This window comes from Engraulis encrasicolus, chromosome 2 (genome assembly GCF_034702125.1).
Source record: "Engraulis encrasicolus isolate BLACKSEA-1 chromosome 2, IST_EnEncr_1.0, whole genome shotgun sequence".
NCBI lineage: Eukaryota > Metazoa > Chordata > Actinopteri > Clupeiformes > Engraulidae > Engraulis > Engraulis encrasicolus.
Genome location: NC_085858.1, coordinates 27,166,337 through 27,184,038, shown reverse-complemented (window position 1 = coordinate 27,184,038; position 17,702 = coordinate 27,166,337). Strand labels below are relative to the sequence as shown.

At 42.3% G+C, this 17,702-nt stretch overlaps 1 protein-coding gene across 1 annotated transcript; it reads right to left on the bottom strand.

Moving 5' to 3' along the window:
* Nucleotides 1-1,670: 1,670 nt before the first annotated feature.
* eif3ba (eukaryotic translation initiation factor 3, subunit Ba) lies at nt 1,671-12,351 on the bottom strand. Its single transcript, XM_063185263.1, has 19 exons — nt 12,115-12,351; nt 11,154-11,346; nt 10,935-11,054; nt 10,773-10,830; nt 9,528-9,656; nt 9,087-9,244; nt 8,407-8,538; nt 8,208-8,274; nt 7,904-7,950; nt 7,421-7,631; nt 7,053-7,125; nt 6,599-6,721; nt 6,400-6,478; nt 5,454-5,592; nt 4,302-4,427; nt 3,899-3,976; nt 3,467-3,575; nt 2,931-3,043; nt 1,671-2,249 (listed from the first exon to the last, which is right to left on the bottom strand). The coding sequence occupies exons 1-18, from the start codon at nt 12,215-12,217 to the stop codon at nt 2,943-2,945; spliced, it is 2,046 nt and encodes a 681-aa protein (XP_063041333.1). The 5' UTR covers nt 12,218-12,351; the 3' UTR covers nt 1,671-2,249; nt 2,931-2,942.
* Between the last annotated feature and the right edge of the window lie 5,351 nt (nt 12,352-17,702).

Sequence of the window (17,702 nt, the reverse complement as noted above, 5' to 3'; positions counted from 1 at the left end):
GATTGACTGTATGTCTACAATGTCTCAATCTTGTGAACTTGGTATTGAAATGTAAAAGTGGAGAGAAAAGTCATTGCTAATTGTGATCATAGCCCACAGCACACCAAAACATTTACCTTCTGCCCTTTTAACCCAAGACTTGAGAGCTAACTGCTCACAACACACATCCTAATGTACTCAAACAGATCCATGATGATCCCTGGTATGAGGCAAATAGGACCAACGCCGCAGTATGAAAAACATCCTCAAATCATGCTTGTACCACCATGCTTAACAGTCGTCATCACTGTGTACTATGGCCTGAATGCTGTATTTGCAGGACATCTGAGTAACTGTGTGTGACCCTTACATACAAAAAGAACAATTTTATCTAATGGTGGTCCAAGCATCATGATATGAGGATGTTTTTCATACTACGGTTGGTGTTGACACTATTTATTGCATACCATGAACCAGTTTGAGTTGATCCGGATACTGGAAGAAGTGATGTTGCCATATGCTGAAGAAGAAATACCTTTGAAGTGGAGGTTTCAACTAGACTAGTGTTTCTCAATGGGGGCACTACAGCCCCTCAGGTGGGCGTTGAGAAAGATACAGCTGAGAGAGGGCACTGCTTAGTTGCCATTGGGAGGCATTAGTCTATTTTATTAAGGGGAGGTGTTGGCAGGCTTACGATGAGGTCAAAGGGGCGTTGGGAAGCTTATGATAAGATCCAGGGGACATTGATAAAAAAGGTTGAGAACCACTGAACTAGACAATGACCCCACACACACCAGGAAGCGAGCAAAATCATGTTCCAGACAAACATCACCTCTCATACAAAACTTGCAGGCTGACATAAGATAAATGCTGTTCATGATGCAAAACCCAAATGGCGTAGATGAACTGTCAAATTTAGTACAATTGACCTGGGTGATCTGATCTGCAATACCTATTGACTGCTAATCAACTCCATGCACCACAGATGTGAAGCAACCATCAGAAACCATGGTTATGCAACATTAGTTTAGGATAGGCCTACTCAGCGAAGTTGAATTTAAGAACTTCTTTGTACAGTGCATTTTTGAGTTTCCAAAAACACGTCAACCATGCCATTTTCTGTGAATTATAATATTACATTAAACAATGTAATATTATAATTCACAGAAAATGGCATGGTTGACGTGTTTTTGGAAACTCAAAAATGCACTGTACAAAGAAGTTCTTAAATTCAACTTCGCTGAGTAGGCCTATCCTAAACTAATGTTGCATTATGTAATGTAATGAATTAATACAATTTAAATTACTTTTTATTTTAATTTACCTTCTATCTTGCTAAGAAATTGAAAGTGCAGTATCCCCAATGCATGTGTTCATTTAAGTACAAATTATTAGAATTTTTTGAAAAATTAAAGATATTACTATTATTTTGAACACAACAGTATCAAAGCACAAAAACGTCAATGCAAATTCCCATTTACCCAGTTCATGTGATCAATGACTTGAGCAAGTTGAGCTGCAAGCAACTGGACTTCTTGAGATTGGAAATGCACTCCTTTCCAAAGAGTTCGTAGCCTGGACCCCTCCCAACAAAAGGTGTGAGTCATTGATGTCAAACCTCCAACAGTAAAGGTGTGTTGGTATGTTGGTTCTTTTCCTTCTTTATAAATGCACAAAGACACACACAAACGTTTGGTATATTTGTAAGTATATTCTTTATTTGTCTTTGCGCACTTTTTAATATAAGGTAATCTGAAAGGGGGAGGGTACAGCCCACTGTAGTGCCATGTCGACACACTAGAAGACATTTTATCCTTACGGAAAAATCTCTGAAACCAACACATCTCTTTCCACCGAGTGTATAAAAAGTTCATGGCACATTGTGACATGTTGAGACCTCAGCCTTTTGATAGTACAAAATCAGATAAAGAAAAAATATATAAACTAAAAAAAAAAAAAAATCAATTAATAATCAAAAAAATGGAAAAGAACAGACTGAGTCCAAATGTGGTCGTGAGAGGTGTTGGGTCCTGGAGTGGGTCCTGTTGGAAGTGGACCAGGTAAGCAGAAGAGTGAGCACGAGCAGACCCCACAGCAGCTCACAGCTCTCCCGGTTGCAGCAACCAATATTAAAAGGCACTAGAGATGGATGTTGGGCAAAGAATTACACTCTGGAGGAGGGGGAGGCTGTAGTCCACAAGGCCCAGGGAGAGAGAGACAACTGATGCTTTCTTTGTCGATCCACACCAATTCCTCTCTAAGTCACCTAGCTGGGGAGAGAATCAGATTAAAAAAAAAAAAGATCAGGAATTCAGCCACCTTGACCACATACAACTCTCACCTTGACTACCTCCCCTAGGAAGATTTTCAGTTGTGCATGTAATTTCTGGAGCTTCGTTTCAAACACTACATAAGCTACTTATTTTGGGGGGATTTGTATTTCATATGAAATACAACATGGCCTATTCAATGACAATAGTCACATGTCTCTGATACCGACTAACCTCCAACGCACATTCTGTGGGAAATACTGTAGATTACCCAAGCGATTTGTGTCTAACCCGAGCAGACAAGCTTTGTGTCTTAAAGGGGAAGTTTGGCTTTTTTTTTTTACACTTAAAGCCACGATTTTGTAGAAACTGAAAATTCCCAGACAAGTAGCATGTGTGCAAATTTCAATTGCAATCACCCTAATTCACAATCAAATACCCCCAAAAAGGGCTGTAAGTGTAAAAATTTTTTTTACATCACTTCCCCTTAAACAATTCAGATGACATTCTATTCTATTAATAACAAACACTACATCAATATCCTATTTGTAGAAAACACCTAAAGGCCATACATAATTTGCCAAGACATGACAGCAGCTGTGCCCATTGGGAAGAGCATGAATCTGATGCATCATTGATTGACAGCAGAGTTTCCCCATCCTTATCCAGTTGAGAACTCACCTGCCTCTGGGACTACAGCTCGCCGAAGGGAATAATGTCTTCACTGATGAAAAACTCAATGGTCTCCTCCTCCCAGTCCTCCACATTGCTGTCCAGTTCATCTGTGTCCACTCCTGAGATTTTAACAGAAGGGTAAAGATGGTGAACTTCATCAAGACACACGGACGCACACACTGACATGGTGCATCAATGGCTAAGGTTAACACTTCTGAGGAAATTATGGACAGAGAAGTTGCGTCTGAAATCTACTCTGCTGACACAAAGTTCTGCACTTGAAAATACTAGTACATGATTGTTTTTTTTTTTTAAACCAGAGGTACGTAAACAAGTGTGTACCTGCGTGAAAATTAAAATGGCCTTATGTGGTGCCATGGCATATACCGGAGTTTCAAGGTCATTGTTCAATCCTTCCCCCATTTCTCTCCCACTCATTTCCTGCCACAACTCCCCAACTATCCTGTCCAAATAAGGGCACAAAAGCCCTAAAAATATCTAATGAGTAAATAATCAATGTTTTATGTCTGCTGTAATCGTACCTCCTCGAAGCTCCAGCCGGAGGGCCTTCTGCTCCGCGTAGGCCTTGGCGGAGGCGTCCCGATATGCACGGTAGTCATCCATCATGGTACGCCTCTTATCAATCAGTTCCTGTTACAACAGAGCAGGTACGGATACAGATCAGAGCAGGCCCAAGAACACAATGCATAACAAATTAAGCCTATCGATACAATAACTGAAAGGGTAAACATTTGCAGATTGTGGACTGACCACACTGTTAAGACTCATTCCTCAGCAGCACTGATCTTTACAGAATATGCTTCGGTGTGATCAAAGAGATGCTCTGTCCTTGTATTGTAGAGGTCAGTGGCATGTCATAGCGTCATAGCTCCATCAAATAACAAACCTATAAGCAAAATTTCTGCCATGAAAGGGAGGGGTTACAGATCCTTGAACAAATGTCGTCACTATACCTTGGAGGCCTTGGATTGGCTGGCACGATCTTTCTGCTCAAAGATCTTGGAGTATTTCTTCAGATCCTTCTTGATGTTCTGCAAAAAGACACACAAGGTTACATACTGCTTTTTGTCTTATTGTTCTCTTCATATTCTTTGCAAATCACATGATTGGTTCATGCAATGTTTCTGAGAAACACACCAATGATGTGTGATCATGTGATTCAATCCAATCCATTAAAAACCATTTGGACTTGGTTTCATCATCCAGCCCTAACCAATTTAATTTTTTTTTAAAATCAAAAACATTGTGTAACGGCACTTTTTAGCCAAATTGCCTAGCCCCGAGTTGCACTGTACGAAGAGAGCGTTAGTGTGTGTGTGTGTGTGTGTGTGTGTGTGTGTGTGTGTGTTTGCTCACTTTGATTTCCTCTTGGCTCAGAAGGACGGGAGGACGAGGCCTCCACAGCAGCTGGCAGAAGCGGTCCCTGTTGTTCTTCTGCAGCAGGCGCCCCTGGAAAGTCCACAGCCAGTAGGCATTGTCCACCTGTGGGGAAGGGACAGAAAAATAAATAAATGGGATGACGTATAGCAGTTCAGCCATTAACCCATTGATGCCTGATGTTGCGTTGCGCAACGTTGGCCCTGGCGCCTGGAGCTGCATTACGCAACATTCAGGCTCATGAGATTTGAGACAACTTTATTAAAAATCTGTTTGTTTTGAGATGAATGAACACATTCTGATGAAAGATGAGGGTCTTAGCGTTTAAATGCAACATAGCGCATATTTTTATGTGCTTCAGAAGCTGAGATATTTAGGTTTTTATAGGCTGAGGGCAGCTTTTCTTAAAGAGGGCTCAGGCATTCAGCACCCTTTTTTGTAGGTGCTTTAGGCGTCAATGGGTTAATAGGAAATCCCAAACAAAAAAAGAGGCTAACAAGTCCACGTCCTGTCTGTGAAGAGTCTTATTCATCCAGGTCAGGTCATCATCCACAGAATTAAGCTGGACGACCGAGTCTTGGGGGAGTATTTAAAGGGACACTGTGCAGGAAATGGACAAAAAAGGTACTGCAACTATGCTGCTCATTAAAACTGGGCTGCCTATTGCCAAATTTGATCTTTACATGAAAGTTTACTATGTAATTAACAAATATGTTCTAGTATGGTCCAAGTACAGTCATTTTTGTAGCTAAAAATGCCTATTTTTGGAAATTCAAAATGGCGGACCAAGGAGAAGATCCCCCTTTTCATGAATGAAAAATGCAATTTTTCCAGTCATAATGAATACTTAGAATTTGATGCTGGTGGTAACATTAGTGAATGGGCAGCATGAATTCTGGAAATAAACAACTAAAAATCTCACACAGTGTCCCTTTAACTTCTACCACTCTCCCCCACATCAACCGAAACTGAAGAGGTTCGTTGGAGTGATGAGGGATTCATCTTCCAAGCTCAAAGAAAACCTTCAGTTGCTTAACATGTAAGTCCAGACAGTCTACACACCATGTGAAATAATGTTGCTCAGCCATCTTGGGAACAGATGGGCGGCGTTAAGTGTAAAATGAGGTATACCTTGTGACTCCACCAGGAGACAGAGGTGACAACGAATCGACCAGTGGGGTCCCACTCCACATCCGATGCCATGTAGTGCTCGGCGATGTTCATCAAAGTGCAGTCAGAGGTGTCCACGAAGGCCAAAGCACCATTCATGCTGTGTTGGGGGAGGAGAAGGAGGAAGTGGAGGTTAAAACTGATCATCATCTTCATCATCATCATTATGATCTACTTCATATACATTTTACTTTCTTGTAAACTCATACCAGTTGTAAAATCATCAGTTAGGTATAGACATGTTTTTGGACAGAAGGTTGGTAGTGGGAAATCTTGAAACTTTTGGGCTGAGCACGCAAAGCCATTTCAACTTGGCCATTAGTCGCTTCCTATGCATTTGGTCTGATGCAATTCTGACCCGACATTTCCTGGTTGTAAAAAGGCGAGAACCTTTGGAACCTCTAGGCTGGAATGACTGCAAAAAGAGGCTGTAATATTTGTCTGATGTAAAAATCTGATTACAGATTAATTATGCAGAGGGAAAAAAACTAAAATAACAGCAATTTTTCTCTGTGTGGCCAACCATGCGATCAAAAATTCCTGAAAAAATTGAACGCTTTCCCCAATGGGTGGTCAGATATTTTGCAGTGAAGATTCTCAGGTGGCTCAAATATCAACATCCAGAATCAGCACATTGCTTGAGTTACCACATACAACAACAAACACTCTGCGGTGGGACCAAAACCACAATATTTCCAGCTCGGTTGTTTTAAAAGACAAAAATAGGCCTACGGCCTGAAGAATATCCCTCATCCCAAAAAAATGTTTGGAGTTGGTGACAAACACCATTTACAAACGGAAGCAGAACACAGAACAAAAGATCCCAGGCCCTTCAAATCCAAGCAATGTGTTGTAAGAGCTATGAGGGTGGCTGCATTAGGCAAAGCCAAACCAATAATAAACCTACCTCCTCAAACCAGCCAACACCAAGAACTGACCCTGGGGACTCCAGAAAATGCTGTTGGCCTGCTGCTTGTCAAAACATTCTGTGAAATAAATGCGTAAATAAATAAACACAGACAAATACACACAAACCGGTGGTTAAGTTATGTAGAGAAAAGATTTGATCCACACAGTATAGAAGCGATGCAAACACAGGTACGTACTGATCAAGTCAATCTTCCCATTGCTCTTGACGTGGTAAGCAGAGAAGTTGATTCTAGGAGACTCTCCGTGCAGCACGGCAAATTTGCTACCATTGGGCTCCCAGGCAAAGGCGATGATGCTGTCTGTAAGGGTAAAACAAAAACCATCATGCTAACATAGTGGTTTAACAGCACAAAAAAATTGATTCCCGTTTGAACTTATTTTTAACTCCAGGGTAGATAATGTCTTCAGCTGAAGTAAATGTACATGGACATCACAAAGGTCATGTTGACGTCCTGTACGTCACAGATTACCAAAAGCAAGCTTTACCAGATAAAGCATCCTATTCTGGTAACTAATTGCCCAACCAAGTGTCAGGTACAGACCAATGGTAAGGGAAAAACCATGAATAGACATAGATGAAATACCCTAATTAAAAGACCATGTCGTCAGAGATGAGCCCGATTTCCTTACCTTTCATCTCAACCACATCTACGGGGACCTGCTTCTCTCTCATGCGGAAGACCTCAAAGTTGGTGACAACACCCTTTGGAAACAAAAACACAGAAGAGACATCAGGATGGGCAATTCCAAGAGCATGCTGCAGTGATACACCTGGCTAAGGTAACATACAGGAAGTGGCAAACCTGCTCACAGATAGTTCACATGTATCATTTAGTTACAAAAATGAGGCCTTTGAGCTCTTCTATTTGATGATTTACCACTACTTCAAGGTCAACTTAACCTTAACCCGTTTTTACTACTGAGCCAGGTTCTTGGAGTAACCCCCCAAGGGCTGTTTTTGTATCCAGACATTTCTTTGCGAGATATAAGCTACCTACCTGTGTGCCTTTGGGGGTTCTGTCTACTTTGACGCAAAGGTAGTCGCCGTTCTTCTGCCAGTGCAGCTTGCAGTCGACCACGTTGAAGAGGTTGCGGACTCGGATCTCGTTCCTGCTGGGCAGCTGCATGAGTGTCACCCTGGCAGGGATGTCCTTGTCCTCCGGAACCCAGAAGGCGATGATGTTGTCACCGGGCGACCAGGAGAAGTCCCTAAATTTAAAAAAATGTTTTTTGGTTTTTTTTTTTACATTCTTCTTATATCATATTTTATTTTAATGCTGTATAGGTGTCTTCAAAATGTCTGTCATTGTTTTAAAATGTGTATATTGATTCAAAGGGCCTGCACAAGAGTTCCAACATGCAGAGATGTTTAGGCGCTGGGGGGAAACTATCGCATCAAGGCTAATGCTATTCACTGAATTGACATGAGTCAGAATCGATACAAAAGCTTCTTGACAGTCACGCATAGTTCAAAAGCTTACTTGATGCCATTTATCTTCAGACTCTTCTTATCCAGGAGACCCATGGACTAAACACAAAGAAACAAAACCAATGATTAATGTTGTAAATTATACATCAATCATTGCTTGATCAGAGGTATTTTTTATAAATTCTAATTTAGTGTTCAACTAATTTGAATCATTATACCACTCAATAATGTTACTAGCTGCAAATAACTTCACAATTCATGCACACAGATATATCTTAATCTACCTATAGAGAGCAGTTAATTGATGAGGGATGTGTAGTAATAGTAACACAATAGTAACACAAACTAGAACTTACTGGTGTCTCGTAGATACTGAGGGTGTCTTGGGACATTCTAGCAAAGAACTTGCCATCTTGGCTCCACCTGGGTAATAAATGAGGGATTTAAAAAGTATTGACAGATAAAGGACATAAAAATCAAATCAGCCAATTAATTCATCAATCAATCAATCAAAATCAAAGTTCCCTTCTCTCCACCTTCGGCATAATTACTCACTTAAAAATGGGCCAATGGGCAGAGCTCTCACAGTGGAAGCCTCGCTTCTTCTGTCCAGTCAGAACGTCCCAGATGATGATGGCCTGAGGGTCGTCTTTCGTGTCCATTAGGGGGCTGAAGGTCACCACATACCTACAAACAAACAACAAAAAAACACAAAATGTTAACATAAATCACAAATTACCAGTGGAAAAAAAACACAATTCAGAAGTAACACCTGGCCAGAGCCTCCTTCCAAAACAAGTGACTGTAGCTTGGTCGACCTGTCTTGAGGATTCATAATGATAATAACAGGTGCCACGTACAGCGTCAAGATGAAGTCACCCATAGGGCAGTCATGGGTAAGCGGTTAGAGCGTCAAACTTGGTAGCCCGAAGGTTGCCGGTTCGTTCTACTCCCAACTTGCAAGGTTGGGTGGGGGCGAGTAATTAACCAGTGATCTCCCCCATCCTCCTCCATGACTGAGGTACCCTGAGCATGGTAAAATCCCGCCTCACTACTACCTTGGGGGTGCCATTAGCAGCTACCCCCTCACATGGGTGAGGCATAAATGCAGTTTCGTTTAATTCAGTGTGCACTTGTGTGCTGTGTCACAATGACAATGGGAGTTGGAGTTTCCCAGTTGGGCTTTCACTTCACTTTCATTTGCAGTGAAGACTTTGAAGAGTGGCGTGCAGTACCTTTCGCAGGGTGAGAAGTCGATGAGCTGTACGCCCTGGTGGCTGAACCTCTGGATCTGCTTGAACTTCTCCCCGCCCCACAAAGCGATGCCCCTCTGGTGGAATGTAGCGAGATAGGTGCCCTTGGGAGACCAGCGCACGTAGGTCTCAGTCCAGCGCTGGGGTTGAGAACAGGAGAGAGAGAGAGAGAGAGAGAGAGAGAGAGAGAGAGAGAGAGAGAGAGAGAGAGAGAGAGAGAGAGAGAGACTCAATTAACAGTGTACACATAATGGATTTCAAAGAGATTGTGGAGGGGGAAAAAAAACTGCTCAATACTCAACCACCCAAGTGAATATACACACGCAGGCGCGCACACACACACACACAGGATTGTTGTGCGATTTGTGCGTTGTGCGATAGGTGCAGTACAAAACTAGAGTACAAGTTAGCCAACCAACTCACCGCTCTCTCCTCAACTATAATTGACTCTTTGGCATCGTTGGCAAATATGCCCGTCCTCTCCCCAGCCTCGTAAATCACACTGAATTGATCACGACAATCTTGATCCTCCATCCAGTGGCGAAGGTTACCCTGCAATAACATAAAATCACATCAGTGATAGCAAAAACACGTAAAAATGTCCGTACAGGGATTCAGACATATAACGTACAGTAGAACACGTAATGGCATCATGTATATTTGATTATTCCTAATTTGCACATTTCTTGCGTCAATATTTTGAGAGAAACTATTGACATTTGAAATTTGAATGAATGACTTGCCATTTCTTTTTCAAGTAAATAAAAAGTACTTTTTCCCCCGCCCACTTTTCCCCACAGCTACCTGGTGGTAACTTTTATATTTCAAGACGTTGGGGTCTATGGGTTTGTGAATAATTACATACAAACAGATTAGTATGATCCAAGTGGGTACATTTTGTGATGATGTCCTAAAGTGTCCCGTTTGGACAAAGAATAAACCTGAAAGGTAATATTCTTCCCCCAAAAAATTGGCAGGACAGTAAGATGGTGACAAGAAGCAAGTGGGAGAGAGAGATCGGGGAAGATTGCGAAATGACCACTGGCCGGAATCGAACCCGTCTCCAGGGTATCATTATGGCAGGGGTGATAGTGAAAATAAATCCTGAGCCTGAACTTTTTCCCCTGCTCTAACAACGACGACAAGATACTGCATAGTGACGTAACGTAGGCCTGATATGACACATATTCAAACATTTAATAGCCTGTGTATGACCATTATTCCAGCCTGACAGTAGAAGAAAACCCTGAACCTGTAACATTTTCTGAGAAAAGAATAACCTAATGGCTAATTATTATCAATGTTTTTATTTTTGCAAACTCTGTCAAGCCTTTAATCAGGTATGGAGCCTGAATACTATCAGCCCTGTTATGGTGCCTTAGCCGTTTGAGCCTCGGCCAAGATCCTAAAATGCGAGAATTTGAGTATTCCTGTCTGGTGAAGGACAAAGAGGGACTAGACAATGGAGCATGAGGGCGAAGACACGGGCAAGGGCATTACACATTCAGTGAAGTTGTGATGGGGTTGAGATCAAGGGGCTGTGAAGGGGATTCAATTAAACCCGGGAGGGAGTGGGGTGAATGTTTTGAGGGCTATGCCTTGTGTGTCTGTGGGTAAGGATGAAAAATCTCTGGAGGAAAAAAAAAACATTGCTAGAAATGTACTTACAAAGTCTTTGAATGGCTGTTTCTCTGGTGTTTCCCATTCATCACTGATGTTCATGTATCTGCATAAACAAAAGTGGTTGAAAATATTCCGTCAACACAAAGACTCTTTTTAAAGGATGTCTAGAAACACTAAAGAAGAATATTATGTATTAAAATAGCCTACTTATCAAAATCTGTGAAAAGGTTGACACGGAAAGTGTGTTGTTTGTCCAATTTGTAGCCATCAGCGTTCTTCACAGCTTCATTAGCATGACTTGGGTTAGAGTACTCCAAGAATATATACCTGCAAATTAAGACAGAGAATGAAGTGACAGTGAATGATTTCAGTCATTTCACAAGACCCACAGAACTTTGAAGCTGCATAGAATAGTTTGAGACTCACCCTTTGGTTTTCTCCTCGTCCTGCGGGTAAAATTCATTTGTGATTTTGCCAAACTTGGAGAAGATCTTGTTGATGACATTTTTCAGTTTGTCCAAGCGGTCTTGTCCAACCTGGGGAATATTGTCTACCACAACCACAGAGTCTATGCCATCTGCCTCCTGGGGCTGCTCCCTCAGGACATCCTCCAAAAGCTCTGAAAATTGAAAGAAATGAAGAGAGAAAGAAACAAAGTAAGTATTAATACATCATCCAGAACAGCAGACAAATACACTCGTTCCCCTTTAGACCCAATTAGCCTACTACCAACTGGGACAAGATCAACAAGGAAGTGTGAACTCAGGTCAATTGAAAATTATGATTTAATCAACTGACTAGAATACATTTTGAGATATGACCTCATTGGTTAAATTGCTCAACATTACGTACATAGCACCCACTTCGCACTTGTTGACGACACAATGGATTGACAGCTGGAAGCAAACAAGCATCCCTTGCCAAAGTTTTAAGGGTTACAAGACATATGTCATCAAGCTGCTGTTCTTTATTTGCTTACAGCAAACCTCAAACCCAAGATGCTCGTATTTAAAATAAACAAAAGGAAAGCAGAAAGCTAAATCGTTAAGACACATCTATTCCGTGTCCAATAGACTGTAAACGAAAAGTGCATGATGTACAATAAGGCTAAGCTAAGCTGAGTAACATTAGCCGAAGCTAACTAGCGCCAACTCCGTTTCAACATTCCTCATCAATTAAACTCATGACTAAGCAATGGCTTAGTTCTGTTTCCCCCTTTTCTAAGACGAGACACAAATGCTAATAAAATAACGTTGGATTAGCAATTGCTTGATAAGCTCAGATCACTAGTGATTATAGTACAATATGTAGCAGTCAGCTAACCACAGACTAGTCTCAAGTCCCGATGCACCAGGCCTGAAAGCCGGGTACTTTCCTCTTCTCTTACCCTGGTCGTCGATGTCATCCTCGAAGTCCTCTGGATCACTGAACGAAGGCTCTTCGACATCGTCAAAGTCCATCTCAGAGTCCATTTCCTCTGTTTCGTGCATTTTTGTTATTTATTGTAGATCGCCCGCTTACAAAAAACAGCACTTTTTGGTAATAAAGGAGGAATTAACTTAGAAGGCCATGTGGACACCACCCGGCGCCAACCATTGAGCGATGAGGAAAGGACCGTACCACTCTGAGAACAAAGGTAAAGGCACTGGGAGTTGTTGTGAGATTACAACTGATCCACGTGAAATGGACAACCCGTAGGGTTATTTTTAAATATTGATGCATACAGTACGATAGTTTGACACGACTGGATTGACGAACAACCACCTAATTAAAGTTGAAACTCTTTATCCCACACTCGTTACGTTGGTCTCTTCCAAGTACATTTCCGTTTAGAATTAAAGGGGAACTGTTCAAAATGTATGCAAAGAACCACGTTCTTAGCATGTCAAAGCAATCATGACTTATCTCTATGGCATGTTTCACAAAAGTAGTGAGGCTTGACGTCTAGTTTTCAGGAGGTCCAAAGGATTGTCCTGAATACTGTCTGTCAGTTAAAAACTACTGGTGTGGGTTGCTTCATGGTAGGCTAGCCGACAGACCAGCAACCTACTCTCAGGCGTCTGTGCATGCACCTACTCTGAACTCCTTTAGAGGGGGCTGTGGTCTTTAAAATCAATGATGCGGTACTAATACTTTTCTCTTCTGGCTGCTTGTGTCCCACATCCACATTGGCTGGCTGAGGAATGGACCTATAGGCAACTGCACAGTTGACAGTGCATCACTCACTAGGCCTACTAAATATCAGCATACATTTTTAAGTCTAATAAAATAAGACATGAACCCAAGGAGGATTGTTAGCAGTGATGAACAAATTCAAGTAATTGGAAAGGTTATTCGGAATAGGTAGGCTACAGATCAGAAGGTTCTGAATCATCTTTGTTAAAAACGGGGTAAAGTAGGCTAGGCTATTTCATAAGGGGTGAAAGTAGACGGGTGCACACAATTTACAGCTGGGGCGCAGTATAGAATTGGTTTCGAACACACTATATACCATTTACTGTACCTATAGGCAAGTGTCCTCCTATGAAGAGACACCTGAGATAATCCTGCAGCGATATAGATCTGTGGCAGAGCAATTGCACACAGGGCCCCAGGGCGAAACATTGAAAGGGCCCCCCATACAGCCTGTCAAGTTCATAATAGGGCCCCCACCATCAATGCGTGAGGGCCCTGGGCCCAGGGGCAAATGCCCTGATTGCCCCGCCTAGGCCTATATCTTCGCCCCTGTATGTGATGCACATGTTCATTTTGCTTGTTTATTGTTTGTTTGAGGGTGGGGGTGGTAGCACCGGTTAGAAACTAAACTTGAACCCCTGTATTTCACTCACGTGTGCCCCCCTTTCACCACCCAGCTCAGTAGTCGTGTTCCTGCTACCCCTTCTTCCAACTTAACACTGTGAACACTTAATCATGTGGCCTACTACTTGCCACTTTTACAATTGCCTTGCGCCTTTGTTGTGTAATCAACTGTTCGTTGACGACAAAAAGATTTCAAGTAATACAGAAAATGGTTGTTCCATTTATCCTTTCTTCACACACATTTTTGTTGGAGTCGACCTTTAAAGCGAGACACTCCTCAAACATTAGCTTACCGGTATTTCAATCCTACCGGGACATGAACACCATTTAAGTAAGAAAAAGGGCCCTTGCATCCTTCAGTGGTGTCTCAGTTCAGCTGGACAGAGCTTAATTGCTTGCTGTTTCTTGAACTTTTAAAGTTGTGGGTTAAACTTTTGTGTTATTATTATTATTATTATTATTATTATTATTATTATTATTATTGTCTTTTTGAATGACTCAATGACAATTTTTGTAAAAATGGGTAGGAATCAAATAAAAGCCGAACATGTGACTGAAAGAGTAAGCGGTGGCAATAACACATCCTACAGAGGAACCAAGATAGGTGGACCAGGCCAATATCCATCCTCCTGTTATTTCCGTCAGCCACTAGCCTTGTGCCTATGTAACGGAGGCTAACTAGCAGAGTTGGCGTGGAACGTTGGTAAACCTCCCTCCGATAGCCTCATACAGTCTCTGTGCCGTTGGGCCGAGAGACTAGTCTCTTGGCCCAGCGGTATCGTACTGTGTCTCCCATTGCCGGACCGTTGTAGTTGACGAGGCCGCACGTTCGATCCCCGAGTGGGGTGAACAGGTGCGAGATGACCTCCGTCACAGTGGTGCCGTGACCCGGATTGGGAGTGAGGTTTAAGTGGGAGAGTGAAACGGAGGCTAACTAGCAGAGTTGGCGGGGAACGTTGGTAAACCTCCCTCCGATAGCCTCATACAGTCTCAGTGCTGTTGGGCTGAGAGACTAGTCTCTTGGCCCGGCGTTATCGTACTGTCTCCCATTGCCAGACCGTTGTAGTTGACGAGGTCGCACGTTCGATCCCCGAGGAGGGTGAACAGGTGCGAGATGACCTCCGTCACACCTAGCTTTATATTTGGATGTTTGTTTCATATAGGATGCATTAGAAATACAAATATGATGGGTAACAAATAAGCCTTGTGGCATATAATTATCTGGACATGATCTCTCTCTATTTTTTAAAGATAGTTTGACAATATTTGTGACCATTTTCTTCTTGGAGCAGGCGTCACTCTTAATTATTTAAACCTCTGAGGGTGCTGGCCCAAATATTAAATAAGGTTGCACACTGAAGAAGGCACACGCCGAAACGCGTAAAAAACAAAAAACACTGCTAAGTATGCAAGGTGCTGGCTCCTTCTTGAAACATTGACAATAGCCTATTTGTGACATCAATTGTGCAAAAAACTCGGAGTCATATTATCAACCCATTGCTTGGCCTTTTGACCTGAAGTTGTCAAACCAATTCTGAAACAAATGCAGGAGATGGATGTCCCTCGTGGGCTTATTTGTTTTTAGTTAGGCCTGTATCACACTTGTATTTCAAGTGTATGTCCAATATAAAACTTACTTCAAGTGGACACCGAGGCATGAGGATGGAGGATGGAGGAAATGACTGGGACAATATTGAGATGCACATGGCCAAGGAGAGGAAGTCCCCCTGGAGGATTGAGCTTTTCCTGCGTGTGTTAATTTTTGATTTACTTAACCGATCTGTTCCTCCCCCGTTTGAACTTGCTCTCAAAGTTGTCTACTGAAAACACATCCAGGGTTGACTTCCACTTTGCCTTCTCCCCTGTCTCATTATCACGCACACAATGTCGCCATTCTCTTGTGCTCTTCAGCCAGAGATTCTTTAAGGATATAGAGATATGCCGATGTAATAGGTTGCTATGGGCACCTAACATGACCAGGTTCCGGTCTGCCTAAAGGGCCGTGTCATAATACTCCTAGCATTGAATAGAACAGTCCTTAGGTCTGCCTAGGTCTGCCTAAAGGGGGATCCCCCCCCCCCTGCAATAATAGAACCCGGAAACAATGGGCCAATGGAACCTCTCTCTCTCTACTCTCTCTGGTTGAGCTATTGTCAAGGTCTGTTGACCAAGGACACAGGTTTAGTCAAACATCCCATTCAAATGATAACATAAATGATGTTTATTGCTTTTTTTGTACAAGTCTTATATACAAAACAACTGCAACACAGTCGGATCACAAATGTTTTCACACTTTTTACAATTACGGCATATGTTTTCACAGGGAGGGAAGCCAGGAGGAGCACAGCAAACTAGATGTAAAAATCTTAATAAAATACAACACTGATAGTTAGTAGCCACAGTATTCTGGCATGTTCACCGTGGGAGGGTGATTACATGGGTATTGAGTTATTAAGCATTGTCTCCACAATTAACAGTGTGAGCTAAATGTAAAAAGTATTTAATGGGCAGGGAGCAACAGCTGTCAGAAGACACACTCTCACACATTTCATCACAGAAGAACAGACAGGACCTATCAAGAAACATATTCAAACCATCGATGTTAAAGGGACACTGTGCAGAAAATGGTCAAAAAAGGTACTGCAACTATGCTGCTCATTGAAACTGGGCTGCCTATTGGAAAATTTGATCCTTAAATGAAAGTTTACTTAGTTATAAACAAATATTTTCTAGTGTGGTCCAAGTACAGTCATTTTCGTAGCTAAAAATGGCTATTTTTGGACATTCAAAATGGCGGACCATGGAGAAGATCCCCCTTTTCATGTATGAAAAGTGCAATTTTTCCAGTCATAATTTTATGAATACTTAGAATTTGATGTTGGTGGTAAGTATTCATGACAAAGGTAACATTAGTGAATGGGTAGCATGAATTTTGGAAATAAACAACTAAAAATCTCACACAGTGTCCCTTTAACTTCACCAAAGCAGCCACATGCAACAATTCCATCATGACCTTATCCCATAGGTCTACAGCCTATACTCTTCACTTGACATACTGTTTCAGAAAACATATGGCTTGCACAAACCAACAATAGTTTAAGTGACTTGTGTGATAAAAGACAGATATGAGAGCTGATTGTCAAGTTGTATGTGTGTGCGACACTTGTCACTCGTCCCCCGTAGTGAATCTTCCTTATTCAGCTGCAGATGTGGTCTTCTCTTGGTGTTGCAGGGACACATTTTTGAATGACAGTAAAGCATTTAGGAAACATTCTGATGTCAATTCAATGTAATTGAAGTTTACATCTGACAAAACGACAACACAGTCTATCCCAAACCTCCAATTTCATAGATAAAAAAAGATAAAATGGTCCCCTAATCAACAGCGCGGCGGTGCAAACCTCATGTCATTGTGATGGATACAGAAAGTAGGCTAGATGTGAACAGAAACTAAGTAAACTGTTCTGGGATATGCTGGCCTGCAGGATGGAGCATGTGGGCTTAGATGAAGGATACGACTCTCCAGAGACATTGATGGGGTCATGCCAGCAGAGAACCAGCAGAGATATTTCTCTCTCTCTCTCTCTCTCGCTCTCTCTCTCTGTGTGTAAAGGAGAGAGAGAGAGCGAAAGATAGTCTGGATCCAGAACCGACTCCTTCCTGTGGACATAAGTGTGCTTTCTCGGGAAGAGTGGGCAGAGGAGGTGGAGAGGTGCAGGCAGGGCTTGTGTTGACCGCCTGGTAGCTGAGAGAGATACAGCGTTTTATCTGAACTGAAATTCTCAGCACACAGAATATGCTTAGGTATATATTTTTCTGAAGACGACGAGAACGTCGACCACCCATGATGACATAGAAATGTAAAAGAACACATAAGCCCCTTAAACCTGAAATTTTGTACCGCCATGTGTGACGTGAAGAATCCACCAGGTGTTGTCAACTTTCACACATAAATTGCTATCCTGCAGACCCCAAAACAATCCATCAGCACTCTGCTACTCTACTCTCAAGATATTGCTTGTCCAAGAAGTGTTTGAATCAGTTGGGTAATGACTAAAACAGAGGCATGAAAAAAGACTGGGGGGGGGGGGGGTGGGGGGGGGGGGGGGGGGTTAGTGAGCGCCCTGAGGCCCACATCAGAGACCCCCCCCCCCCGCCCACCCCAAACCCCCCCCA

Bases quoted from the DNA above. Each gene is read 5' to 3' on its own strand.
- eif3ba (XM_063185263.1), bottom strand. From the start codon at position 12,217: ATGCACGAAACAGAGGAAATGGACTCTGAGATGGACTTTGACGATGTC. The intron at 10,831-10,934 runs GTAGGCTATTTT...TTGTTTATGCAG, and splicing joins CTTTTCACAGATTTTGATAA to ATACATGAACATCAGTGATG. The intron at 3,044-3,466 runs GTACGATTACAG...TTAAAATCTCAG, and splicing joins CCGGCTGGAGCTTCGAGGAG to GAGTGGACACAGATGAACTG.